This window comes from Sinocyclocheilus grahami, unplaced genomic scaffold (assembly GCF_001515645.1).
Source record: "Sinocyclocheilus grahami isolate Dianchi unplaced genomic scaffold, SAMN03320097.WGS_v1.1 scaffold523.1, whole genome shotgun sequence".
NCBI classification, from domain to species: domain Eukaryota; kingdom Metazoa; phylum Chordata; class Actinopteri; order Cypriniformes; family Cyprinidae; genus Sinocyclocheilus; species Sinocyclocheilus grahami.
This window is the reverse complement of record NW_015505702.1, coordinates 288,936-316,658: the sequence shown is the minus strand read 5'-3', so window position 1 is coordinate 316,658 and position 27,723 is coordinate 288,936. Positions and strand designations below refer to the sequence as shown.

The window sequence follows — 27,723 nt, the reverse complement described above, 5'->3', positions numbered from 1 at the left end:
AAGACTTTTAGACATTTTTAAAAGTATTAGGCTGTTGTTGTTTTTTTAAACCTTATTAATGGAAAGTGATAAGTCTTTAAGCTATCATCCAGTGCCTCTGTTTTTATAACTGTTTTATGAAAGATATTGTTGATACAACTCAATTTTGTCAACTCAGAATCTCTGTGTTTTATCTTATAGAAAAAGTACAAGGAGGAGGCTGAAAAGACTATGTCCCACTATGTGCCTGTGTTTGACACTCCTGAGATGCAAAGAGTGCGTGAGAACCAGAAGAACTTCAGCACTGTAAGTGTTTCTTCAAGGGTTTGAGCCAGTCCATTTTATGTCTGTTCAGTCTATATAATGTTCCTGTTTTATTCATCTTAGCTTAAAAGTGATATTTGTACCATTTGTTGTCTTTGGTCCTTGTCTTTCCTGTTTGTCTAAGAAATAAAAATAAAAGAGTAGGCAGGTTCCACATTTCTTATGCTGGTTAGTTACAGTAGTTGTCTATATCGCAATACTCTCGAATGATTTTGAACATTTTTGGTTGCACTGTTTTCTCTTGCTGCATTTTTGTGTCATTTTTGACTGCCTTTGTGCTCTTTTCTTTATAGCTTCAGTACCAGATTGACCTTAAAAACAGTAAGGGCAAAGTTTCAGCAGTAAAGGACACCCCTGAAATGCTTCGTGTTAAAGAAAATACAAAGAATTTCAGCTCGGTACCTACTGCCCAATGAGTTTTTTTTTTTTTTTTAACATTCTAACAACAAACCTTTTTTTGGTCCTTTTTCTGTTCTCATTTCTTGCTTTACACCACCTTTTCCTTTTTTCTGTACTGCAACCACAAGTTAACATTTCTTGTTAACTCTTTTTATATCATGTAAATGTAGATATCCTAAACAGACCTTAGTCTAATGTAGTCATTAACTTGTAGTCATAAACTAGCAAAGCCACTAACAGTAATCATCAAATTTGATGCTGTTGACCTTTCTTCATCCTAAACAATATCTCTAACCATTTTACAAGCTTAATATTTACATATTTGACATCTTTCTTGTGTTGCTGTCTTCAATGATGTGTGTTTGAAATGTTTTTGTTTCTTTGTTTGTCCTTTTCTCAAATGTTGAGTCTGTTTTTTATGTTGCAAGAGCACATTCTGAAGCGTCCCCAGACAAAACAAATGAAAACTACTTATCCCAAGAGATAACAAAAACAAATGTTAATGCCTCCTTATGCTTGTACAATCCCAAAGATCCAGTACAAGGAGGAGCTTGGGCAAGGAACAGCCATATCTGAAACCCCTGAGATGGAGAGGGTTAAACGCAATCAGGAGGCTGTTAGCACGGTACACTGCGGTGTGACCCCATCATTCACCCTGCTTCCTGTTGGAGTGTCTCCAAAATGCCTCCTGATTTTAATCAAAATACTGTCAGCATCCTAAGAAATTTAATATCAAACACAAACAATCATTTTAATATATACCATCTAATATCAAGTTATAATTGTAAGATTTCGCTGAGTTGAAATAATAGCCACTTCCTCTCATCATTTTAAATAACCTAAAATAACATGGCCCATACATTTATCCATCTTCATTTGACACTGGTCCCAAGACTTGACTAGTGCTGCATTGTTTAAAACACTCAACCTCTCTTTTCTTCTTAATCTTACACATATGTGTCGATACTCTGTCTTTATCACACCTGTTCCATGCTCCTAATGGACTGAAATGTGTATTAGATTAAATACAGGGATTCCCTAAGGCAAGGCATATCTATTGCCGACCTTCCTGAGGTGAAGCGTGTACGGGAAACTCAGAAGAACATCAGCTCGGTAGTGTTTTTTCTCTTTAAAGAAGACTTCTTGTTTAGACAAATTTATACTCTCGTTCTTTAATATTCTTTAAGTCTCATTTCACCCTTCTTCAAGTTTTTATGGATAAACATCCCTAGATAACCCAACCCCGCCCCCCCACACACACACACTATTTTATTTTATGTTCATACACTACTATTTAAAAGTTTCTGGGGTCTTAGTTTTTGAAAGAAGTCTCTTCAGCAAGATTGCATTTGTGAAAAATACAGTAAAACCAGTAATATTACGAAACATTATTACAGTTTAAAATAACTGTTTTGAATAGAAAGTTCAAAGGAACAGCATTTATTTGAAATTCAAATCTTTGGAACATTACAAATGACTCAAAACATTTGAACAGTAGCGTTTATGTCTCATACCATATATAATTACTCTACCACTTTTCTTTCTATAGCTTGAGATCCATGTTTTTTTTCTTTACATTTTACATTTTCTTCGCTTTTGTTTTCAGGTGTTTTGTGTTTTATTTCAACAACGTTTTGTCTTTTGGTTTTACTCATTCATATTCAAAAGATTATTGACATTTTTACCTTTTTTGCCCCATTGCCTCTACATGCTTAAAGATCCAATACAAGGAAGATTTGGGAGTAGGAACAGCTATTTCAGAAACCCCAGAGACGGAGAGAGTTAAACGCAATCAGCAAAATATTAGCACGGTACACTATGGTGTGACCCTCTATCCCACCCCTAAAACATTCCCTGTTCTTCGTCTCTCCATCATCTAAGAAACCCTTTTAGCCTCCATCTGTTTATGCTAGTCCCTCTAGTGACCCTAGGAATAAGTCACTGCATCAAATCCATCATTTATAACAATATGTGTAACTCTCATCTAGCTCATGTGACAAAATCCTGTTTTCCCTTTTTTCAGTAATATTTGGTATATACTGTATGTAGATGTAGGCTAATAAATAATTAGCAACTGATTCTTTCATGTAATAATTAGGTACCAAACCATAAACTTTACTTCAGTTATTGTTTTTTATTTATTTATTTTACAAACCTTGCAGGTAATATCTAGTTTTAATTTTGTATTATCAACAACATTATTGATTACTTAACAACGCAGTTGCTTTGCTCCAAAATCTAACAAGCTGCCTATGCAGGAAGCATTTTAAAGCATCATAAGCACGCTCCTGGTCCAAAATCTGTTTTGGCACCTTTATGTAATTTTATGCTATCTTTTGTAACATGAATATGAAGCAGTTGCTTATGTAGAGATGTACAAATATGCCACTTATGGGCACTTAAAATCAAATTTTAGAAGGCAGCTGCCTATGTAGGCATCTAAAGGTTTGGAACAGAGCTAATATTGTTGTGTATGTTATCTTTGTGAATGTTCGTTCTTTCGCTGTTTTGGTTCATGTTTGTGTTGTTTATTTGATATGTCGAAATTAATTCTTGGGTAGATAAAATACAAGGATTCGCTGGGTCAAGGCACAGCCATACCGGACCTCCCCGAGATGAAGCGGGTCAAAGAGAATCAGAAGCACATCAGCTCGGTAGTGGAAGCTCCACAGGGTTTACTTGAGAGTGGCTCTGATCCCATTAACGCTTCCAGTATACTTCTTCATTTCCAACTTATACAATCCCATCATTTATGCAAAACAATTGAAGCCTATGAAACATAATGCTTAAACCCCATTTCATCTAATGTAATTGACCACATCATATTCCACCCTAGTGAGGTCCCCTTTCTGCTGTGAATTCAAATTTATGTGATTATTCAACTCCAGCCATTGTTGCTAATCCAACACCAGATGAGCTCTTGTATCCCACATTTGTTGTTTTCCCTTCCCAACCAGGTTCCTATTTTTAAATCTGGGATATAAGCTCATTGTGCGTTGTGTGTGATGTTTGATGTGACTGCTCTCCAAAGACTCTTGTGTCCGTCATAGTGTTCAGTGTCTGACTGGCCTCTGGGGGGGCGCTGTTCTTTTCTGCTCTAGGTCTTGTATAAGGACCTTTCTGTGAAGGGAACGCCTGTGGTGTTCACACCAGAGATGGAGAGGGTCAAACGGAACCAATTGCAGATTAGCTCGGTACTCACAGCCACAGGACATGAGTGTGTGTGTGTGTGTGTAAATGTAACCACTCTAATACCTTCATTTCACTTAGGAGGCTAATAATATTAACTGTACTCTTCCATATGCTGAATTTAATTCTGTAACTGATCATCATCACTACAAACCTTCATCTCAGGACCCATCTACCTTTAATCCAGCCCTCTGAAGATCCCTCTAATTCATCTGTCTGAAATCACAATAACACCTTGGGTTGTGTTGATGGATGTTATCTTCATGTCTTTTGTCTGTCCAATGTCCTGATTTCCTGGCATGTCTTCCACAGGGTCTTGACACATAATCATAATCCAGAATGATATGGTTTCTAATATATGTATGTGTTGTGATGTCTTTTGTCCAGGTTCTGTACTCGGACAGCTTCCGTAAGCAGGTGCAGGGTAAGGCCGCATTTGTGCTGGACACCCCTGAGATGAGACGTGTTAAAGAAACTCAGCGTATCATCTCTGGAGTAAGATGACTTTTAAATCTTGACCTTTAGCAGTATATTGCAAGGAAATTATTTTTCTGTATTTTATGAAGGTCAACCTGTTGCATTCAAAAATGTTTGGGAGTTGAATGTTACCAGGTTAAGGATTGGGGCCAAAAATTGCACAATGCAATATTATCTGTCAGTAGTCTTGAGAACAAAAATTCAAAGAACAGAATTTTTAAGTTAAAAAACCCCATCGGAAGTGTCATAAAATTAATATTCATAATCAGTTTATCAGTATGGATTTAATTTATAGTATGAGTTCAATGCTGTGCATCAAAAGACTGGAAAACACTACTCTACTTTTAAATTCTGAACAGATTTTACAACACTTTGCACTCACTCAGAAACATGCGCCTCATTGCTAGGAGACTAATGACAAATGAAAACAATATATAAAAATATCAAACATGTTTAATGTCCCCCAACTGGATAAAATCATAGTCTAAGTCTGTGCCCATCATACACAATGCGATTTTCTGTGAAATCTGACAGCCCTGAATTCTGCAGACTGGCTCCTTCAGACGGCAAATCGGGATAAAAGTCTTAAAGTCACCATGAAATCAAACTTGACTATTTTAATTTTTTTATGGAATATTGCAGAGCCTATTATAAATTATTTATCTGTACACATAATTTTTTTAAACTCGTGTGCTCTCTAATCTTTAATCCAAAACATCAGCTTCTTCTTGCCTTAGTAACGACATCTCTTCTCTGGTGACGGGACAATAACCTGTCCTCTCCAGCACCCTGTCACACACACAAGATCATAGCCAATTCCCAATGCACAAAATCCATTTTATTTCACTTGGATAAATGTCCAAAAGGGAAGACAATCTCAACTTCCATTTCGTGTCCAATTTGAACCTATTAAAAGCGTAACAGTTTCTTTGTCTCCTGCCTCATGTTTTGCTGTCTGTTGTTCTTCTCAGGTCAGATACCACCAGGACTTTGAGAAGAGCAAGGGCAGCTTCACCCCCACCATCTCTGACCCCGTCACTGAGCGCGTGAAGAGGAACACTCAGGACTTCAGTGACATCAGCTACCGCGGCATCCAGAGACGTGTGGTGGAGATGGAGAGGAGACGTGCAGAGGAGCACGATCAGGAGACCACCACTGGTCAGCTGACACATACTGTGTCCTGTACACACTAAACACACTTCCTATAAATATAGAAAAACATGACGCTTGTGATATGTAAAGAATGATATACAGATCATACACCGGAACCAAGTGAGTTTTGAATAGAAACGTTCAATAAAACTGGGTTTCCTTTTTCTCAAAGACCTGCGTGTGTGGCGCACAAACCCCGGCTCTGTCTTTGACTATGACCCTGCTGAGGACAACATACAGTCCAGAAGTCTTCACATGATGTCAGGTAGGCCACTCCTCTGCTGTCACTGGACTTAAAAGGCCTTATTAGAACAGTTCTCTGGCTGACTGTATACTGTGAATGTATACTTATCTGCCACCTTCCTTGATTGAAGACAGTCTGTCAAAGAGGATGTAACGTTGACATGTTTGTCCCATTGTTCAGTCCAAGCCCAGCGCCGCAGTAAGGAGCACTCCCGCTCCACCAGCGCAATGAGTGGTGTGGGCGATGAGAAGTCAGAGATGTCTGAGAATGTGGACCACCATGCATCCCTCTACAGCAATGGCTTTGGTGTCTCTGCGTTACACGGTACATGTTTAAAGTGCTTGGTTTGTCTTCACCCTAGGTTTAGCTTGATAGTTGGCCATTTATTTTCTGAATGCGTCAATGACCTTTTTGTAAATTATTCATCCATGTGTTTCATTTTTAAAACTTTTTTTTTTAAATTTTTAATTCAAATGTTGTTACTGGATCTTTCAGTGAAACGCTAGACTCTCTGGTGACATATGCTAGACTTTATCAGTTATTAGATCCACTTAAACTCCACCCCTTTTATGCAAGCTTGCATTCATTACTGAGTGAAATGCCCACATCTTAAAATCTAATCAACATCCGATGGGTAGAACCAAGTCCACATCCTACATTTTTTAAATTAATTTCATTCAGATGTCGCAATATGGAAGAGAAAGAATCTGTCAGTACTTCAGTTTCATCGCAGCATTAAAGATGGACAAAAATAGATTAACAAATATTGAATAATTCAGCTTGTTTTATATATATATATATAAATAAGTGGAATGTAAATCTGTTAATCTGTATTACGAATAATGACCAGAAACTGCTTATAGGAAGTTAAAAAGGGCAAAATCTGAATGCGAACTAGTGCCAGAGAAATATGTAACTTTAAATCTGTGCTGTTGTGTCATATAGGTTACTCACAGACCAAGACTATTGAGGTTCAGCAGAGATCCTCCTCTGTGGCAACACAACAGACCACTGTTTCTTCTGTCCCCTCGCATCCTTCAACCACTGGAGTAAGTACTGAGACCACTGCCAATTTCAATATCATAGTAGTATAATATGCTATTATCATATGTGTATGCATGTGCTCGACATACAATATCTTAGTCCAAATAGTAACGGCATATTCCCTGTTTATTTGATGGTTTAATATAGTTTTCTTTGTCTTCAACAGAAAACCGTCCGTGCCATGTATGACTACTCTGCTGCAGACAATGATGAGGTGTCCTTCAAGGACGGTGACGTCATTGTGAACGTGCAGGCCATCGATGAGGGTTGGATGTATGGCACTGTGCAGCGTACTGGAAAGACCGGTATGCTGCCCGCCAACTATGTGGAAGCCATCTGAATACAACTACTGTTCTCTCAAACACCCTGTGGATGAGGGCGTTTGATATCCACTCAAGACGGGAAAAACTATTTAATGTGTACTAATTTTAGTCAAAGTAGTTATGCTGCTGTTTGTCCTCATTACTATTACTACATGTGCCCATGTCACAAAGTCTATTGTGGTTGTGGCATGAGAAACTGACAAATTATACATGCCGATTTAAGTCACAGACAATTGTATTTATCTTTGTTGTTCTATTCTAGCAGTTAAGTAACCATTATTTTTGTATATTGCAATAACACTCCATTCAGAGAAGTTTTAATGTTGAAACATTTGCAGAACGAGATGGGCTCATGGTTCACTATACGTGAAAAGGAAAACCAGAAATTCAGTGTTTTATAAAAACTGAACAGAGGCACTAAGGTTGCCACATGAAAATGAAAAAGGAAAAAGAAAAAAAAAACTTGAATGTCGAGAACCACCAGTTCCTCTAAAGTGAAAATGCCTTTGTTAAAAACAAGCCTCCTCCCTCCACCTTTGCTGAAGGCTGGCCATTATTTGCATGTTTTGTTTCTTTGATTCTGTAGGTGTGGGGTTTGAGGAAGATGTATAGCTTGAATCAGTAGCTAATAAAGCACACCACGCTTCTGCAGTCAATCTGTTTTGTCATGGATTTGAAGTTTGTTTTCTTAATTGATCAATAAAAGGTTGAAGTTTCTTAATGAGACAATTCACCCAAAAATGAAAATTGTGTTGTTTACTCACCCTCATGTCATTCCAAACCTCTGACTTTCATCTTTCAAACAAAATCATTTTTATCTGTCCATTGAGTCACCTTGACCAAAAATGCCAGACTTAAGGAAATCTAAAAATACAATAAACATTTAGGCTTCCGTTTATCATATCTGAAACACTGTGCGCATCGATTTGTCGCTTGCTTATATATATGAATAAAAGCTTGAATTAAATATTTATCACAAAGCGATCATGTCTCTTCAGAAGACTTTTTAAACAACTCAATTCATGTGGATTACTTTTACAATGCCTTTTTGCATTTTTTTTTAAACAATTTTTTTAATTTTAATAAATACAATTTAAATTTCGCACACTTTAATGCCCTTTGAATGGAAAATTTACACTCCCTTCGAACTGGAATCATGGTGGACTATCCTGTGATGTCCACTTCGCAGGGCACTTAGAGTTGAATAGAACAAATGTTTGAAGTGGTAAGAGAAACATACAAAATGTGCAGAGCGGTGGTAAGTGAGGACGAATTGAGAACCACTGAACTAATACATTTAATGTTAACAAATGTTAATAAAACCTTAAAAACATTGTAAAGTGTTAATCTTTTGCAGCAATAAAAAAGCCATCTTTGTATTTGTAATTTGGTGGTTTGTTGTTTGGGGCTTTTTTTTTTTTTTCAATGGATCTTTGAAAAAAGAAAACGGGGATAAATGAAATTATTAATACTATAACTTTATTTAAAAAAAAGTTTCCTTGGCATCTCAGCACAATTTTACAGTCTTAAAAAGCCCTCCATAAAATACACTGACACTTAAGTAGCAATGGAAAGTCTATTCTCTGAAAGAGCATAATTAGAAATTCATCTACTCTAAAATTCAAGCTAAAACTTGAGAAATGAGCAGTCCACTGTTTATCTTCAAGTTAAAAGTGAATTCTGATATCAGGAAAATGTCTCGATGTCCTCATGGCAAGCTATCATCAAGATTACTCCGCAAGCGGGACTGCATATGGGTCACAATGCTTCTCATCATTCCACTCAGATGTTCGTGCATCAGGCCCAGCTGGTTGGGTGAACAGCGATCAAGTTCCTCTGAAGTTAGGCATCCACTAAGGGCTACAACATCTGATAGCAAATCACAAGATTTGTTCTCCTCAGCCATCAGTTCTGAATCTACACTCACCTCTGATGGCTTGTCATCTGCAAAAAGTTGGGAGTCACGAGTTATGCTGAATGTGTCACCAATGATGGATTTGACAAGAAAAAAAAATAGCTTACCTTGAGCCTCTCCTGGTGTTTGCTCCTCATCTTGGTTTTGATGAAGCTCCATTTCCTCAGGCTCAGATGTCATTTTCTCCATTTCGTCAAAACTCTTCAGGTCATCCGAACGCCCTTTTCTCTGTATGGCCAAATGCGAAGTGTAAGAATGATCTCCCATAATAAAGGCGAAGATACTAATGTAAAGACGATGAACAATACCTGTTGGTCATGATAGGTTTTAAGTGCTTTCCTCACATTGGACAGCTTAGGTGAACGAATAGGAAGAGACTTGACTTCACTTGGGGTAAGGGCACTCAGGTCTCCAACCGTTTTAATGTTTCTAGCTCTAACGAGCTGACCAAAGCCACGAGGCCTAAATACACAACGGAATAAAAACGCATACCAATTAATTACATTCTTAACATTAACACCCCAGAAAACAACCTTCAGATCTGTGTTGAAATCAATTTATGAGAAGAAATAACTTGTACGGTTTGGGTGAAGAAGAAATGGTATGTGTGTGCTACCTTTGACAGATCTCAGCTGCACCATTCAATCAATACTTAAATGTATTTGGAGTTCACAAGGTCAGAACATTTTTAGAGGATTTAAATTAAAACGGAGGAATGAATTTAATGAACTGAACCCAAGCTGTACTGCAGGGGAAATGGGTGATCTGGCTTACCACATGTTGGAGGATATCTGTGGTAACACAGCCTCTATAGGGGTAGAGCAGCCAACGAGTGCTGGATAAACACAATCTTTAGCAATAGGACGTGGCTCCTGGCTCATTTCGGAAATCTAGGATGTATAAAGAGGAACATTTTAACACCATTTCCACTTGGAGCTACTGTTCAAATAAACTAAAGTCTGATGAAACTGAATAACATGAACAGTATTAAACAATAACAACTTTAGCAGTCTTAAAGCAGCACTATGTAACTTTTTCTCTGTTCAAAATTTGCTAAATGTATATAATGAGCAAGTACATGAATTCATCTTCCAAACCGCGTTTTTGTCTTATTATAAGTGTACCGTAGTGATTCGGAATAAGTACTTATATTTGGACTATTGTAGCCTGGTCGGGTCGTCACCACTGTTGAGTAACACATACCTGCGTGAATCGCCATAGACAAACTTATGGCGCTTTTCCACTGCGTGGTATGACTCGGCGCAGCATGGCGCGGTTTGCGTTTCCACTGCAGTTTAGTATCGCTTGTGAATAATCCCGCCCATTCTAATGTCATTATAGTTGCGCTGCCTATACTGCTGCGACTCCTGGAAAAAATTTTTCATTCTACGTCGCCCCATCAAGCTCTCGCTGGATCCGCTCCTCTGCTATCAATGAGAGGAACATCTGTACTTCCTCAACAGACCACGAAAGCACCACTTTTTGGTTGCTAAAAAAAGGTGCGCTTGTTCAAAACGGTTGCGTTCGATCCTTCACTGGCTATGCTGATTTAAATCTAGCGGTTCTGTTGTGTTTGTGTCACAAGTTCAGTGACGCAGGTAGTGACGATTCTCTCCGGCCAATCCGTGATCAGCAGAGTTTACACATCACGTTTTGGTAAAGGTACGGTTCGCTTGGAACCTCAACTGAGGTGGTACTAAAAAAAAAAGTACCAGGTACTGTACCCAGTGGAAAATCCCCCAAAAGTGAACCATACCGTGCCATACCATGCAATGGAAAAGTGCCATTAGAGAAGTAGCTCTGGTTGGAATGTTCTTGTGTGCAGTTCTGTTTATTAACCTCTAGAGCACCAAAAGTTACATAGTGCTGCTTTAATTTCTCAGAATTAAGAAAATAAAAAATCTTTATGAACTTATGAAACATTATTAATAGGCAGACTGCATGAGTAATATAAACAGGATTTTTTTTTTTTGCAATTTAACTACAAGGCAAGAAAATAATTACCAGGCATTTTTTAGAGCTTTTGGATCCAGGACTACGGAGGTTACGTGGACTTAGACTTGAATAGCCTTTTGTGGGTGTAGTGATATACTGTAATGAAATTTAACAATAACCCATGAAAAGTTGAAATTCACAGTCACAGTTTTATATCCAAGACGTAATAATTTAAAAACTAGTAATCACACACCTTCGACTGCCCACTCAAGACTTTTGACCTAGGCGAGCTTGTGCGAATAACTGGACTACGTCGATCAATATCATCAGCCAGTTCTTGATGATAAATTGGAGTTGCAAAAGACACTCGACGAGACTGCAAAAAAAAAAAAGAAAAGAAAAAAAAAAGATATATATTGTTACACATAAGGTTTTATAAAATTAGAAAATAAGGTTACATTACACTTGTTTGTTTTTAAGTCCATTGTCCTAAATATTAAAAGCATACTGTCAAATACCTTAGGAAGGGGGGAGGGTGTTTCCTCTTCACATGTTCTCTTTTGTCCCTTCTTCAGAATACTGGTAGACGGAGAAGCGGATGGTGACCAGACACGAGATCGGTTTCTGCTCGGACTCTGGCCAGGCTCTAGCTCTCCGCTGAGAGAGTCCAAAGGTTTAGGCTTGTGTGGAGAATTTAAGCAGGCTTCAGATGTACTACTCTGAGGTGGCACAGACGGCGACTCTTGTGCAACCACAGGAAGATCGCGGTTGTCGATCCGAGCGTCTTCATCCTTCTCGTCGAGTGCCACATCCTTGTCAAGCAATTCTTTGCCATTTGACTCTTCCGGCAACACAACCTTTTCTCCACTTGGCTCTGAAACAGCAAGGTCTTCACATTCCTTCACTGCTGGGTTAACTGCATCCTCCTGCTGGACATGGGAAGACTCTAGTTGCTCTTGGCATATAGGTGCATCTTCCACTGGGCGACCTTGACTTGGAGATGTGTCTTGAGGTGTTGAACTCTGGAGAGGTTCTTGACCTACTGAAGTGTTTTCCAATCTATCTTCTCCTTCTTTGTGCTTTTGACTACCTGCGAACTCAGAACTCCTTAACTGATTTGTCTCTGCCTCCGGGACCTCTAGATGCTCCTTGTTCGTTTTATCTGTCAGTTTGGACAATTCAAGCTGTGCTCCTTCCTGTGCTTCAGACAGCTGAGAAACAATTACACCAAGCTTTGCAATGGGACTCTCAGAAGGCAAAACCTCAGATGGGAGCTGTGCAGGCAAGGCTGAAAATGGCTGAACATCAAAATCTGAGACATCTGAAATTGCTGAGCTCTTGCTTTTCTCTGATACAGATGTTGAGCTTGACTGCTCAGGTTGAGAGTTCGGGGCATCAGAGACAAGTGGAACCTGCTCATTTTTCAGATCCTGCGATTCTTGGAAGTCACTGTCCTGTGAGAACACGTCACGGTTGTTTGAAAAGCAGTTGCAGGTTCTCGATCGTCTACGCCCACGTCCCCGTCCCCTGGTATGTGGGCATTTACGCAAAATGTCAGTCTTCTGGGTAAAATCTTCTGATCCAATATGTGAAGATGAATTCAATTCTTCACCCTCTGCCTTCTCACTAATGGTCTCCTTTTCATCCTTATCAGTTTTCAATTTTGTCTCAATTTTGGCATCTTCTGCGCCTTTTTCAGAGGTAATCTGTTCATGTGGTGCACCATCAGGGGAAGGGAGCTCTTCTTTGGTTTCACTGACTGAAATATTCAAACTGGTTTCATGATCTGCCTCATCCTGTGACATCTCTATTGAAACATCAACACCCTCCATATGTGGCACAATCTCAGTACCTTTCGGTTCTGTGGCAACTGGTAGCACCTCTGTGGATAATGGTTTCCGCAGTCTCTTTTTAGGCCTTGGTCCGTCTTCTCGGCTATCAGAGATTTCAGACTCTGTATTGTCGGTAGGAGCCAACAAACCTTTAGATCTTCGAGTTCTGTATCTACCAAGACCTTCAGAGCAATCTTGGCTTGCACTTAACTCCTCAGCATTTACAATTGATGTGGCATCTCTAGTAGAGTCTGTTTCTTCTTCTGCAGCTCTCCTCCTCATAGCTCTACCCTTAACCATTGTGAGTGTTTGAGAGTCTGTCTGACTCGAGTCGTCTTTGGTCTGTGAACCAGACAGCTCCAGTAATTGAAATTCAGACCTCCTTATTCTTCGTGTTCGGACAGTTTGCTGGCTATCAGCCTCAGAATCAGAAAGAGGTGTCAGTGAATGTTTCTTTTGCAAAGCGGATGCAACATTTTGAGGATCATTTTGAGAGTTTTCATCTGCCTCCTTGTCTGTTGACTCCTCAAGGTGCGCTCTAGTCTTCCTTGTAGGTCTACCTGGTGACAGACCTTCAGACTCATTGAGAGTTGGCAATCTCTCTTTGCTTTGGCTATCTGATTGAGTTACAGGGGAACTCTCGGAACAGGGCTCAGACTGGCTTAGCTCTTTATTACCAGGCATAACTATTGCCTGTGGAACTGCCTGTGAAGATTCTGCAGAGGAAATCTGTGAATTACTTTGACTAAGCTCTCCTTTAATTCTTTTGTTCAGCTTGTCTCCTTCAGCTTTAATGTCTTCAATAACCTTACTTCTTCTTCCAGTCAAAGTGCTACTTGTTGGAGACAGTAATGGCTTCTGTGTATTTGTCAATGCAGAGTCTGCAACTTGTTCTTGACATTTGTTTGACATCTCCCCTGGATCTTCCCCTGGGCGAACAGGTTTACTTCGCCGTCTGCCTGACCTTCTTGGTTCTTGACTAGCTTGAGAATCAGCAAGACTCTGTGAATCTTTTTCAGGAGAATCTTGTTCCTCTGCATTGGCTTTAGACACAGGACTGTTCTTAAAACCTGACGCTTCACCAGATAATTGGGTCTGGGTATCTGGGACCACATCATCCTCTTCCTCATCTGTACCTTCAACGTGATGACCTCCCGTTAACGTCTCATCTTTTGCCTCCACTTTTGCTTCCTCATTTTGACCAGATGGGTCAGTGCTGCTCCCCTTTGTAGTCTGAAGTTGTGAGCTATTTGGAGTAGACTCTGATGCCTTTGAAGAACCCAGCCTACTCGATTTGCGGGTGTGTGGACCAGCAAATGCAACACTTGCAGGACTTGGTGATTTCCCTTCAACATATTTCTCTAAGGTTATAAACGACTGACGCCTGCTATTGGGTTTAGGTGGTGTACCGGATATCATATCAGATGAACTTGAAACATTAGGGCTGGTCCCCTCGACTCCACTTTTCTCATGCCCACTCACATCAACTGAGATGTCACTCGATGGTGACCGATTCTTCTCTGAAGTTTGATCTTTATTTTGTGTAGCTTTCTCTGGTGTTTCTACGGCTGATCTGGTGCCTTCTTGGGTTACTTTAACATCTGTGATTGGTTCCTCACTTGCAGCAACCTCCTTGGGGGAGGAAACATTAGAACCAATTAATTCCCTTAACAGAAAGCATGCACACATTCTCCACAATCAAAACAGCAGTGTCAGAGTAAAAAAAAAAAAAGCTGTTTTACCTTTAGCTGAACATCAGCCTCTTCCTCTGGTTGATGCTTTTCATCTTTTGTCAATTTGTCCCTAAAAATAAATTTTTTTTTTTACAGTGGGTTATATACAGTGGGTACGGAAAGTATTCAGACCCCCTTAAAATTTTCACTCTGTTATATTGCAGCCATTTGCTAAAATCATTTAAGTTAATTTTTTTTCCCTTTTTTTCAATTCTGTCTCTAAGCTCTTCAGGCAGTTCCTTTGACCTCATGATTCTCATTTGCTCTGAAAACAAAGCCATAACTCCAAAACATACATGGACTCCTCTTGACTCGGAGTATACTGTGAATAGACTGTTGTGTCCAGGGATGCATCCAGATTATTATAGAGCGCAGGAATGTCAACCCTTATGCAAAACACAAAATCAAGGCAGAAAAAAAAACAAACAGAAAAATATCAGTCCTGATAATTTCTTATTTTCAAAATGCTTAGAGAATCTTAACGGTGACATCTAAACTTTAGATTTTAGACATCTGCCATGCCATGAAACAATTGTGAAAGAACTTAAACCAAACTTACCGTTTAGTCCTTTTGACCTCTTTCTGGTGCTCAGTTAGCACTCTCTCCTTTGTCTCAGGTGGAATAAAAACAAAATCCACTGATGCCTCCTCCTCAATAGCTTCCCGCCTCAATGGCTTGGGTGATCCAAAATCCAGCTTTACCTAGAGAGGCAATAGGTGATTTGTTGAGGGACCTTGATGCTAATTAAAGGGGTCATATGATGCAAGTTCAAATTTTCCTTTCTCTTTGGAGTGTTACAAACTGTTCGTGCATAGATAAGATCCCTAAAGTTGCAAAGACTAAAGACTCAAACCCAAAGAGATATTCTTTATAAAACTTAAGACTTGTCCACACCCTCCTAAAACACCTCGTTTAAACACGCCCCCACGTCTATGTCACTGTGGGGGAAGATTTGCATAACACCGCCCAAATGTTCACACAAAGGCGGCGTAACTTTTATTCTCGCTGTAGTATTGTTGTTGCCGCCGCCATGTTGTGAAGATGCTGTGTGATTCGTTGTGAAAGCGGAACTACTTTGTTTGGCCTTCCAAAAGAGGACGATATCGGCTTCGTCATGCCTAGAGATGATCTGTGCTGGTCGCTGAGGAAATACATCAAACTTCGCGCTGTGAATCGCCGGATCGGCTTTCACCGTGGACGAAGCGGAGTCCAGCCTGGGGTCGTCACATGTGGTTGCCACAAGACCGCCGGGCGTTCCTCACTCTAGGCCGCCGCCGCTCACTCTAGCCAACCGTGTGTGACGCTGTGTTTTAAATGATCCGTGGTTAAGTTGTATTTACAACACTGTTCCAGAACAGTTCAACCCAAATATTCAGATGTGTGCAGCGCATTTTACGGAGTACTGTTTCCTGAACCTGGGAGACTAGCCTACAATGCGTCTGTGCACAAAGGCTGTTTCTATAAAGTGGGTCAGTTCCAACTTTGCAAGGACAGTCTGGCGCTTCTGACTCACAGCCTGTAAGTAAGTTTTTTTTATATTTAAAGAATTTGCCACTGACGACTCAAATGCGAGTTTTAAGCAGAGTAGGGTAGCGCTTGTTGTTTGTCATTTCTCCGATCACAAATGCAGACATGGTTTTAGGTTTACGCAGCGCGATACGCAACAAACACGTAAAAAGACAGTACAAGTCATTATAATCAGTAATTATGTCCCCACTGGATCCAACAAATGCCTTGTCTGTAATGGGTTTTATTGGTTTTGTCTTGTCGTGCTGGGAGACGGCATCACAGTATGGTAAGGGGCGTAACATGTCAATCACAACGCACTGAATAGCTGGCCAATCAGCATACACCTCGCTTTTCAGACCAATGAGCTTTGTAAAAATCAACGCGTTTCAGAAAAGCATAGAGGAGCAACAATAATGTACATTATGTGGAAAATGTGTTTTTTTTTTACCTTAAACCGCATAAACACATTGTATTACACCAAATACACAACAATGTTCTTTTTAGCAGCATCATATGACCCCTTTAAGTGACACCATTGAAATTTTCAAGTTTAGATGCATTTTCACTTATTCACACTCACAGACACCGGCTTTGCAACAGTTAAAGACCCTCTTCCTTTAAGCTCTTCTGCCCTTGCCAGGAGGGAGTCCCTCTTTCTCACAGAGGTCATCTTTACCCCGCTGATCTGAGGGTCCAGCTGAGAACTCTCACTCTTATAAGAGAACAAAACATGCTTAGAATGTGCTTACGAATAAAATAAAACCCAATATGTTTGACTGAGCTAAATTTACTGTTTACAGCTCTGTTAACATAATACATCACTGCAGGGACAAACATTTGCACTGGATGAAACACTGAACTGTACCGTATACTGTCCACTGCAATCATCTGGTGCATCAACGGCTTCAAAACCAGGTAAAATCAATGGAGTCTTTTGCTTAGCCTGACTTAAAACAGACCTGAGGAAAAAAAAAAAAAAAAAAAAAAAAGAAATAAATATACAAAAAATAAAACTGTTGATATAATCATGCACTCACGTGTCGATCTGTCTTTCAGGTCATTTTTTGCATTTTTCTCAAAATCATCTTTTTTTCTTAGCCTGACTTAAAAAAAACCAGAAGAAAAAAAAAAAAAAAAAGAAGATAGAGATATATATATATATATATAAAACACAAATTTTAGGACAAGCATTCTTACAGATTTAAAGATCTGAAAATGCTAAATTTCACACAAAATACCCAACAATGGCATCAAAACATACTTAAGAGGATCAGGGTACGTCAAGGTGAGTGCAATTCCAAAAGTGGTATTCCAGAACTGCGTGACCACAGTGCGAATTTGCTTGCTCTTGTGCAGAAAAAGCACACAGAGCAAGGGTGACAACATGGCAAGCATCTCATCATCATGCAGAGTTGATTGTGTCTGAAGGCACCCAAGCAGGTCCGTGGCCAGTTTCTCCAACTACGAGAAAAACAGCAAATAAATAAATACAATAAAGCCAGACAAACCCTACATATAAAAAGACACATCAGACCTGTGGTTTCGATTTCAAAGCTGGGTAAATTCTTACCTTGGGTCCTAGTGTTGCACTGAGCTTTGATGGTTCATCATGACTTTTATAAATGAAAAACAGTGTTAGACAATGAAAAACAAAATAAAAATTCAAAGTATGAAAGATGAGAAAATGTCACACACCTGGAGACCAGTTCAAAAAGGCATGAGAGTGGTTTGGTGAGGGAGGACAGCACCTCTTGTATGAACGTGGGCAGTGTGATATTAGTGAAAAGAGTTGACAAGTTAGAGACCAGCGTCAAGCCAATTCCATTTAAAACCCCACCAGTGGACTCTACAGATGCTTCTGAGAAATCCACAGAAAGGAATGCATCTAGAGTCTGCACCAGGAGAACGTGGAAGGTCGAGAGATTCCCCAGGGCTTTGCTTCTCTTGCGCACCCAACTCAAGGGTGCATGAGGAGCTACGGATTAACATGAAAACATGGTGACACAGTGCCATTTCACAACTTAGCCCATTTGAATCGGAAGCAAAAGCCTTACATTTCATCTTCTGCTGAAACTGTGGGGTGTAAGGAGAGAAGTCCATACTCTCAATGATGACCAGCAAGATATTTGCTATTGCATCTAGCATAGGCATACTCTAAAAAATAAATAAATAAATTACATGTATACATAAAACATACATATAAACTAGGGCTGTCATCGTTAACGCATGCGATTAATTTTTCAATCCTTAAAGCGTTAAAATAATTTTACGCAATTAACGCAAAATTACAGAAGCACAATTTCTATTCTAACCCTTTAACCCAATTTTGCTACTCTGCTTGCATTTGATAATTTAAAGCCACTAAAATCCGGGAAAGTTTTCAGTCCAATGATCCAGTAAGCAAATGCATTCAAACAATCCGTCCAAAACAGCGCTAATATAAAAGGAAACCAGGTTGATTACAGAGATTGCAGAGAGAACAGAGACTTGCGTTGCGTTTTCATTGAATTATTAATTCCAGTGTTTCGCTTTTAAACACTAGCAATATTTCAATATTCAGACAATATTCTGTGATTGTCTCTAAAGAGCGCGAGCTCTCACACGTCAGGCGCTTGTGTGAAGTACAGACAGAATGGATTGTCAACATCCCACCGCTGTATGACCAGATGAGACGCAAACTACGGTTTCTCGACTGGATATCCAGTCTCGCTAGTAAAGTTTTGATGGATGAAGACTGCAATCAAGGTAAAAACGATTGCGATGGCGTACAGGAGTCGTACAGTAAGCACGCGTGAGTCCGTTATAATAATGCGTGTATGAGTGCTCTTGACGCACCGATCACACATTGTATTTATGAACAGGCACAGACATTTCCGTACATTCACGTTGTTTCCACACACATACACGATAATGTTTTGAATTGTCATGTTTATGTTGCGGTGTTTAGTTATACGGAATGGATCAGTGTACTGTACTAGATGTATGCAGTCAGCAGGCGGTTGGTTTAGGAGTTTTTTGTTTTTTTGTGTGTTCCTGGTCCAAATGCAACTTGGCTTCTCTAAAATGTAAAAAAAAAAAAAAAGCTCTTTGGTGTTAAACTGTACACATACTATAAAATTCAGATTTTTTTTTCTTTCATGTGTGCTTATATGGGCTCCTTATATCATTTGGTTCTTTGGTGTCCTTTTGGAGTTTCCAAGTGTCCTTTTTTGGAAAGTCATCTAAATTTACCTTGAAAAAAGCTTGCAAAAAATATAGATTTTTGAGAATCACCCTTCAATCTTTTGGTTTACTTTGCTGGATATGGCAAATGGAAAAAAACATTTGAAAAGATAAATGGTCTATGCTTAATTTCATGAAGTGTGCGATTAATCACAGAAAAAGGATGTGATTAATCAGATTAATTTTAATCGATTGACAGCCCTAATATAAACACACACACACAGAAGAGAAATTACAATAGACCCAACATCCCAATTAGGTGCACAACTGAATAAATCTTCCATACTTTCAGAGCCTCACTGTCAAGAGAGGAACAGATCTTGGCACACAGCTCTTCACAGCATATGTTCTCCTCCGCTGTGGCTACCAAAGATGAGCAGCGAGCAAACGCCTTGTAAAGCCTGGACCAGGTACCGATCATGGCCTTCTGAGTGGTCTATTAAAAAAAGTAAATGTCAAGTAAGGACATATGAAATATTTGAATAATACGGTAGAAAGCATCTGCACGAAAGCTAAAATTATCTCTTACTTGGGGCAGGGGCAAACCAGGCAGTAGATGAACAACTGGGAACATCAAGGCACTGTAAATGGCACTGAAATTATGCTCCAGAGCATCTCCTTGATTCACTTCATTGGTCTATGTTGGTGAAACACAAGGTTTGACCAGCACTGAAATGCACAATCATTCTACAGCAGAGAGCATTGATGATCCGAATTTAGTACCTGAGTGATGGTATCCGTCAGAGGGTTTACCACCATACTCCACATCCTCCAGAGCTGTTTCTTGATCTTAACAGCCTCCACACTCCCACTAATCGCTCCTAAAACAGCCTCTCCAAATGCCAGGGGAGATGTAGGCCCACAAAACCCACAACTCACAAGGGTCTCCAGGATTGAAAAAAACCTGCCATATGCAAGAAAATGTTGCCACAGTTAAGCAATCAAACTGTTTCAATGGAAATAGAAATATGAGAGGTATTTCTTTTTTTTAAGTTTTATTGAAAAAAATCTCTAGAACAAAAGTTTTGGTTTCGATATTAGGTATTAAAAGACTTATTTTAATGGATGTATGCTTACCTCTCATCTTCAAGAAAGGATGAGAGCTGGTTACTCTGGTAGAATAGCAGTATTAGAAAAAGTGCAGGTGTACCCTGAAAAAGATGTGGAGAATCTTTTTTACACATTCATGATATATAGATACGCATTAATTCAAAGGGTGAAAATTGTATCAAAATATTGATAACTTTAGCAAGGCTTTACAAATAAGGTGTAAAAAAGACACTTACATTTAACACATCCATGTTTGCCACTTGATAAGCAGCAGAACCAAGCACCTTCTGAGGTATTCCATTAACAGTGACTTCCAGCAAAAGCTGCAGCAAATAATGAAGTAATGAAAATCTGTTCAAACAGCAGGGTCAAACCAACAACCTACATAACCTTTGGATACACTAAAAAAAAACTGAACGGCAAAGCTTTTGACGTCTCATGATTTTTATGATTAAAAAAAATGCAGTAAAACAGTAATAATGAAACCTTTATAATTTAAAACAATTGGTTTTATTTAAATATATATTTTAAAATGTAATTAAATCCTTGTGATGGCAAAGCTGAATTTTCAGCAGCCATTCCTCCAGTCTTTGGTCTTACACAATCTTTCAGAAATCATTCCAATATGCTGTTTTTGTGGAAATTGTGACTTATTTCAGGATTTGATGAATGGGAAGTTCTTATCTTATTGAATCCAAACTTTTAAAAGGTAGTATGTGTTCAGCATGCCAGACCGCAGCTGGGTTGGGTAACACTTTCAGCATTCAAGCCATTTAGCAGGTCATTTTCACTAGGGTTGGGTATCGTTAGAAATTTTCCGGTTTCGATTACAGTTTTGACTAACGATTCCGATTCCATTTAAATGAACTATTATTATTTTTTCACTATTTTACCTTTATTGAATGTAGTGTTGCTGGAAGGTAGTAAGTAATGTTGAGTAATGCATGTGCTTCAAAGTTGATGTTTTTTACACTATCAATAACCTTTTGCTTTTCAAGCAGGAATAAGCTGGTTGGCCAAATAGTCCATTGAGGGCTAAGACACTTGTTCATTTCCCTAAATTAATGAAATATTATACTTATAACCATGTATACACACTGCATAAAGCCCCTATTTTACAAATGATAATGCAGTCAGGAGATGGTGTGATGCAATGAGTGGTTTTCACATTTTTAAACATTTAAAATGCATGAAAATATTTTCTATCACTTTGTTTATCACTCTTGAAATGACCTGTACACTAAATAATCTAACCCTCATACTTACATAATAGCAGTCTATTTATTTAGTGGTCCAAGTTGAAGTCGTCTGTATATTATATGTATATTAATGACAATATGAGACAAATATAATGTAATTTAGTGGCGGCCGGAGCTGCGTGCTGCCGGTACATGTACAGTCAGACAAAACAACGTGCACATTTATCAAAGACGCCAGTGTGCGTACAGTCGTGGAAAACGATGTGTTCGGCAGTTAAAGACGCGGCGCATCTGTGGAGTGCGCGTCATGGGAAACAATGTGCTCAGTAATTAAAGAGGCAGGGCGGCGTTCTGAACCATGATTTTCACCATGATCTTACCAGGGCACGTTCAGCAGGCAGACCATCTGAGGACAGGATGGACTGCAAAGCCTGTAGAAGCAGCGTGAGAACCTCTGACCCCTGTCGTTCCTTCTTATTACCTGTTAACAAATTACTATGAGCCAGTATCCACAACAAAGTATCTATGCAAATTATCTTTGACTCTCTAAGAGAATGTAAATGTTAACATACAAGCTTCTATTGTTGTGCTGACAGAACAGATCAGGGTGCTCCAAATGAGATTAAGCAGCGCTTCTGTGGAAAATAAATACTCATATCAGGTGATGGACATGGACAGCATCGCTTTCATTTCCTGATGAACTCAATAATAATAGACCTTTGTCTCAAAGACAAAATCTAAGTTAAAATCATGAACCTAGGCTACATTTTGCAGATTATGTTGAATACCTGGAGCGTGCTTTCCCACAGTAATGAAGCCTTCTTTGATGGCTGATATGAGGGTGGAGGCATGTCTACTGAAGGAGGAAGGGCTGGTAAACAGCGGGTGCGTCAGGGGCTCTAAAAACAAACAAATGGTACACTGACACTGCTAGCATATAGTAATTACAATAACAAGGTTCATTATACCAGGCTGTATTAACAGGGCTCATTTTTACCAATAAATTTCCATGGCTTTTTGAGGCAAACATTTATGATGGATACTTACTGATTTTGATGTTTTTCAATGTAAAAACCACACAAACATCATAAGCGGACCTCAGACAACAGTATAAAATAATTTTTAAAAAGCCAGTTCATGACCCCTTTAATGTAATCGGAGCCTTTTGAGGTTTAATCTTCACATTAAGCCATATCACAATTATTGTCTTTCCGTCCCCAAATTTAAGACCTCTTGAAATCAAAATAAAGACTTTCTTGTACCATTTAAGACGTTTTATGGCCTTAAATTTGATACAACTAAATTTAAGACTATTTAAGACTTAAGGACCCGTGGAAGCCCTGTGTTATAATCACAAAAGCTGTCTACACACATTTTTGCCAGATCAAATGTGAGCAGATCTAAATGTAATTCTGCAGTTGAATGGATCACATGACCATTAAGTATTGTAATTTTTAAAAAATTATCAATTAAATATTTTCCATGTCAATTTCCAATCAAATTTCCATAACTTTTCAAAATATTCTGGGTTTATTTTTCCAGGCCTGGTAATTGTCAGACTTTTTCAGGTTTTTCCATGAGTGTGCAAACCCTGTATTAATATATGAACAAATCTAGATTACTAATCAAATGACATTCACATTAACTTTGTACAAACTGTCAAGTTGGGTCCACTTTAACACAAAAGCATCACTGATAGAAAACAACTCTAAAAGCTCAGACAATACTAACGGGGCCTGCTCCAGCAACCTGATGTTCACCACAAAATCAAATCTTTTTTCCGGAGAACTTCCAGCATGAAGAACACTGCAAGATGGCACTACCAAGAAAGTGAAAATTACGGGAAATTTCAACAAACCTTATTATGACATTAAGTGATTCATGTTCAATGAGGATGGACTGAACCTCTCTGGTCTGCATGGCCTCTAGACTCTTAAAGCATTCCATTTGCATGGACCGAAAGTCCCTCAGAGAACACGCGATCATGCAGGTCACATGCACACTTCACAAGATCTCATAACTGGATTCGACTAAGTTTACAAGGTTTGTGAAATAACTTTCATTAGCCATTCAAAGATTTGTTTAAATTATGTAAATGCGTATTTGCTGAATGCTAACGGCAAACGAGAAAGTATTATAATGTTTGCCTTTCTATTACTAATAATATAAAAGCAATCATTATAATACTTTGTATACATTTCAATTCCTTTGTTTAACAGTTCTATTGGATTATTAGACAGACTTCTATTCATATTAGACAGAACTGTTAATGACGACGGCGAACAAGAGGGAGTATGTCCGTCAAAATAAAAGTCCTGCCTCGAATACATTGGCCAAACAGAAAAAACTTATCGGCCGATGCCGATATTTGAAAAAAAAGTCAAATATCGGCATTGGCGATATATCGGTCGACCACTACTGCTGTCCCTTTAAAGGGGTCAAATGATGTGATTTCAATTTTTCCTTTCTCTTTGGAGTGTTACAAGCTCTTGGTGCATACGGGGGCCTGCTCCAGCAACCTGATGTTCACCACAAAATCAAATCTTTTTTCCGGAGCACTTCCAGCATGAAGAACACTGCAAGATGGCACTACCAAGAAAGTGAAAAGTACGGGAAATTTCAACAAACCTTATTATGACATTAAGTGATTCATGTTCAATGAGGATGGACTGAACCTCTCTGGTCTGCATGGCCTCTAGACTCTTCAGAATCTCTGGAGCCTGAAATGTAAAAAGCATCATCTTAGCCACAAAAAAAAAAAAAAGGAAAAGGGGGGGGAAAGGAAAAAAAAAAAAGGGGTTATTTTCAAGCAAACCATTCATGGTAAACAAACCTTTTTGGATGCCACCTCTGGCGGGAAATTCTGTTTTGAAATCACCCATAACGCTCGAGTGCACGTAAACTTTTCTTTTGATTTTACCACAACATTACACAGGGTTTATTTCAAGCAGACCATGCATGGTAAACAAACCTTTTTGGATGCCACCTCTGGCGGGAAATTCTGCTTTGAAATCACCCATAATGCTCGAGTGCACGTAAACTTCTCCTTTGATTTTACCACAACATTACAGAGCGTAGACAGTATATCTTCTGAAATATTTGCTGCAGCAAAGAAAGATAAAGAGATTATGGACGCTACTTACTATTGAATGTAGGGGTGGGCGATATGACCAAAATCTTATTTCACTCTATGAGAAATTTTATTTCACAATAACAATATATATCTCGATATAGCCATTTTCTTTTTTTTTTATATATAAAAAAAAGCAAATTACAAACAGTAGAACAAATCAATATAAAATAAACTTAATTTATTCAGCTACAGTAGGTTTATTTAACGTAGTAAGAAATATTACAGAAATTGCATAAAGTGTATAAATAAAACACTGCATTGTCTTCACTGTATCAATTAAACAAACTGATTCTTATTAAAGATCCAAAAGTGATTCAGGCAAGTGCAGTGAGTGGTTAAAATTAATAAGACAGCAGCAGGTAAAACTGCTGTCTAGTGGTCGACCGACATTGGGTTTTTGACAGCCGATGCACATATCTTGGAAAGCAGGGTGGCCGATATAAATTTATTTTAATTAATATTTAAGAAATTTGAAATAATTTGAAAATGTATTAAAAAATAAATTTGTAAAATAAACATACTTATACTTTAGATGACAAAATATGTTCCACAAATAAATATTTTATACAAATATAATTAAAAAGAAAGTAAACTGTAACCAACAGAGCACTCAGTGTTCTGGGAAGTTTGTGAACATTGGCAATCATATTTTTTCAAATAAAGCCACAACTTCGATACCTGGTATGACTGAAACAATGTGTGAGTGGAAGACACAGAATCCCAAAGCCTGCAATGCAGCCTGACACAGCTCCTCGTTCTCACTGGAGATATGAACCTGAAAGGAAAAACATAATTCATCTGCAGGGCTGACGACACAGCAAAGACATAGCTTTCTGGATGAATAGCTTCTGCCTATTTTTACTTACTACAAAAACAACAACACAAATATAAGAGTCAAATGTTACATTCAAAACGTTCCAGTGAATGAGTCTGGTTATCCATAGAGGAGACCAACTTACCAAAAGGACTTTACTTAGACGTGCAAAATGTTTTACAACTACAGACAGAAACTGACGCCCCTCCTCTCCATTCAGGCGGCTAAGAGAAAGAAAAAGAACAGCAAAAGTCTCACTATTAATCTATAAATACTTTTAAAAGTTACAGCTCAATTGCATGCCCACTAGACACGCAAGAACCAATGAGGTTTGTTCTAATGCATTGAGCAAGTACATCTGAGCTTCCGTTTACCATAATCAATACAATACATGTGCAATGATCAATACTTCCAATACGAAACAACATGACAAAACTGTATCACTACAACACTAAATAAGCTTTTATCATGGAGACATCCATATATTTGACTAAAACCCTTCTACACAGACAGACACCAGAACCGTAGGTTAACACTTACTTTGCGATGGTGATGTAGGCATCTGTCTTCTCTGACAGCCCGGCTGCTTCATCTTCCAGACACTCCAGAAGAGGAAGGAGGCTGGCACTAGATAGAGGCACTGCTGCCATCATCCTCACAACCTGAAAGACAGGAAAGCACATTAAAGTCATGCATACAGCATTGACTACAAGGAAGAACGAATATAATGCAATAAAATGCGAAAACTCTTTTTTTTTTTTTTCTGGTTCAGTTGTTTAATTGGAACAGGGCTTTAAATGGCTTTGAAACTCTTCTGTCCCTTGGACCTGTGGGACCCTAGAATGAGTCCCACCTTTCACCCCCTTAAACACAGAGTTGTGCATCATATATTTAATAGTCTGCAAATAGTCGATTATGAAATACTATGCATAAGTGTGAATGTGTGAAAAGTGAATATTTAATATATTTAATGTTATTTTAGTAGTGAGCCGGAGTCAATGCATGCATGCAGGACATTGTGTTCTCTCGATGCACACGAACAAACGGCAATAATGTCTTCAAATTAAGAACAAGTGATGCAAGTTCAGTCGTCTGTCACCTTACTGACATATATGGGGAGAATAAAACCTCACACGCATCTTACATGTGTTGTTTAGCTAACTTGCACGAGAGGCTAATAACAATACGCCATCCATTATTACCAAAACTCTCTGCCAAATATCACAATATATTTGCTTTTAAATACTAGTTTTTTTACTGGTGGGTGTGCCCAGATAGGTTGAGCTGTCCGAGATGCAAAAACTACACCATATTGTCGTATGTTTCTTAAAGCTATTGTGTTAATCATGTGCGTTGAGCATACAATTTGTGGGCACCTCGCGTGCAGCAAACACAGATCAAAATGTGCCGTTTATTGAAACCTTTAAACCGTAGTGTACGCGTTTTCTGTACTCAATCTAATCCAACAGGAACTTTCCCTACAAAGACTGCATATAGGTTGAGCTGTCCGAGATGCAAAAACTACACCATATTGTCGTTTGTTTCTTAAAGCTATTGTGTTAATCATGTGCGTTGAGCATACAATTTGTGGGCACCTCGCGTGCAGCAAACACAGATCAAAATGTGCCGTTTATTGAAACCTTTAAACCGTAGTGTACGCGTTTGCTGTACTCAATCTAATCCAACAGGAACTTTCCCTACAAAGACTGCAGAGTTAGCGAGCTAGTTAACTTACCCTCATCATGTTACCTACCCAACCCCCTGAACACATTCATCAACACAACTCAAGATGTCTCACCTCGCGCCTGAGGACACGCTATCGACCACTGAAGGCGATCTCATCGACACACGAGCGTTATCAGAGGAATCGGGAGAGTTTATACGGCAATGTTTGTAAATGATCAAGGCTAGGCTGCGTCTGTCCACTCCTCACTTCTCACTTCTCACTCCTCACTTCTCTCTCCCCGCGAAAATGCTGGCGCCAAACATGACGCGCGTTGAAAACGTCACCTTCAACCCCACGTCAACTCCTCCTTCTCATAAATTATGTATTGCATTAATTAAGACGCTTTTCCAAATCTTGAATACAAATTTCAGCAAATTATTAGGTGGCATTTTACTGTAAGGTCTCATTTGTTAAATACAATAGTTAACATGAACTAGGAATGAACAACATTTCTGCAGAGTTGATTAATATTAGTTCATATTAACTTCAACATTTAATAAAAGTTTTAAAATCAAAGTTATAT

At 38.8% G+C, this 27,723-nt stretch overlaps 2 protein-coding genes across 2 annotated transcripts in view; one reads left to right on the top strand and one right to left on the bottom strand.

Moving 5' to 3' along the window:
- The window catches only part of neb (nebulin), a 59,048-nt gene extending 51,261 nt beyond the window's left edge, over positions 1-7,787 (top strand). Inside the window, exons 126-138 of the mRNA XM_016237734.1 lie at positions 181-285; positions 597-701; positions 1,235-1,327; positions 1,723-1,815; positions 2,421-2,513; positions 3,264-3,356; positions 3,804-3,896; positions 4,279-4,386; positions 5,340-5,526; positions 5,693-5,785; positions 5,945-6,088; positions 6,710-6,813; positions 6,975-7,787. Of these exons, the coding sequence (XP_016093220.1) occupies positions 181-285; positions 597-701; positions 1,235-1,327; positions 1,723-1,815; positions 2,421-2,513; positions 3,264-3,356; positions 3,804-3,896; positions 4,279-4,386; positions 5,340-5,526; positions 5,693-5,785; positions 5,945-6,088; positions 6,710-6,813; positions 6,975-7,148 (1,485 nt within the window). The 3' untranslated portion in view covers positions 7,149-7,787. The remainder of the gene's footprint in view (positions 1-180; positions 286-596; positions 702-1,234; positions 1,328-1,722; positions 1,816-2,420; positions 2,514-3,263; positions 3,357-3,803; positions 3,897-4,278; positions 4,387-5,339; positions 5,527-5,692; positions 5,786-5,944; positions 6,089-6,709; positions 6,814-6,974) is intronic.
- Positions 7,788-8,601: 814 nt separating this feature from the next.
- LOC107555014 (telomere-associated protein RIF1) lies at positions 8,602-27,447 on the bottom strand. The gene is made up of 31 exons (XM_016237698.1): positions 27,273-27,447; positions 26,015-26,136; positions 25,620-25,698; positions 25,339-25,435; positions 24,499-24,629; positions 24,156-24,247; positions 24,028-24,046; positions 22,316-22,457; positions 22,100-22,162; positions 21,908-22,008; positions 20,565-20,651; positions 20,356-20,429; positions 20,002-20,182; positions 19,808-19,915; positions 19,565-19,714; positions 18,111-18,210; positions 17,752-18,031; positions 17,627-17,669; positions 17,318-17,517; positions 16,922-17,015; positions 16,637-16,768; positions 15,106-15,248; positions 14,843-14,932; positions 14,556-14,616; positions 11,500-14,445; positions 11,235-11,357; positions 11,051-11,137; positions 9,821-9,936; positions 9,355-9,508; positions 9,154-9,274; positions 8,602-9,075 (listed from the first exon to the last, which is right to left on the bottom strand). Exons 2-31 carry the CDS (start codon positions 26,125-26,127, stop codon positions 8,840-8,842), a joined length of 6,363 nt encoding a protein of 2,120 aa, XP_016093184.1. The 5' UTR covers positions 26,128-26,136; positions 27,273-27,447; the 3' UTR covers positions 8,602-8,839.
- Between the last annotated feature and the right edge of the window lie 276 nt (positions 27,448-27,723).

Excerpts from the sequence above, each read along its gene's own strand:
- LOC107555014 (XM_016237698.1), bottom strand. The coding sequence starts at position 26,127 with ATGATGGCAGCAGTGCCTCTATCTAGTGCCAGCCTCCTTCCTCTTCTG. Across the intron at positions 19,715-19,807 it reads CTGGTTTGCCCCTGCCCCAA|ACCACTCAGAAGGCCATGAT; the intron begins GTAAGAGATAAT and ends TTTTTTTAATAG. Across the intron at positions 17,518-17,626 it reads GTGCAACACTAGGACCCAAG|TTGGAGAAACTGGCCACGGA; the intron begins GTAAGAATTTAC and ends TTTTTCTCGTAG.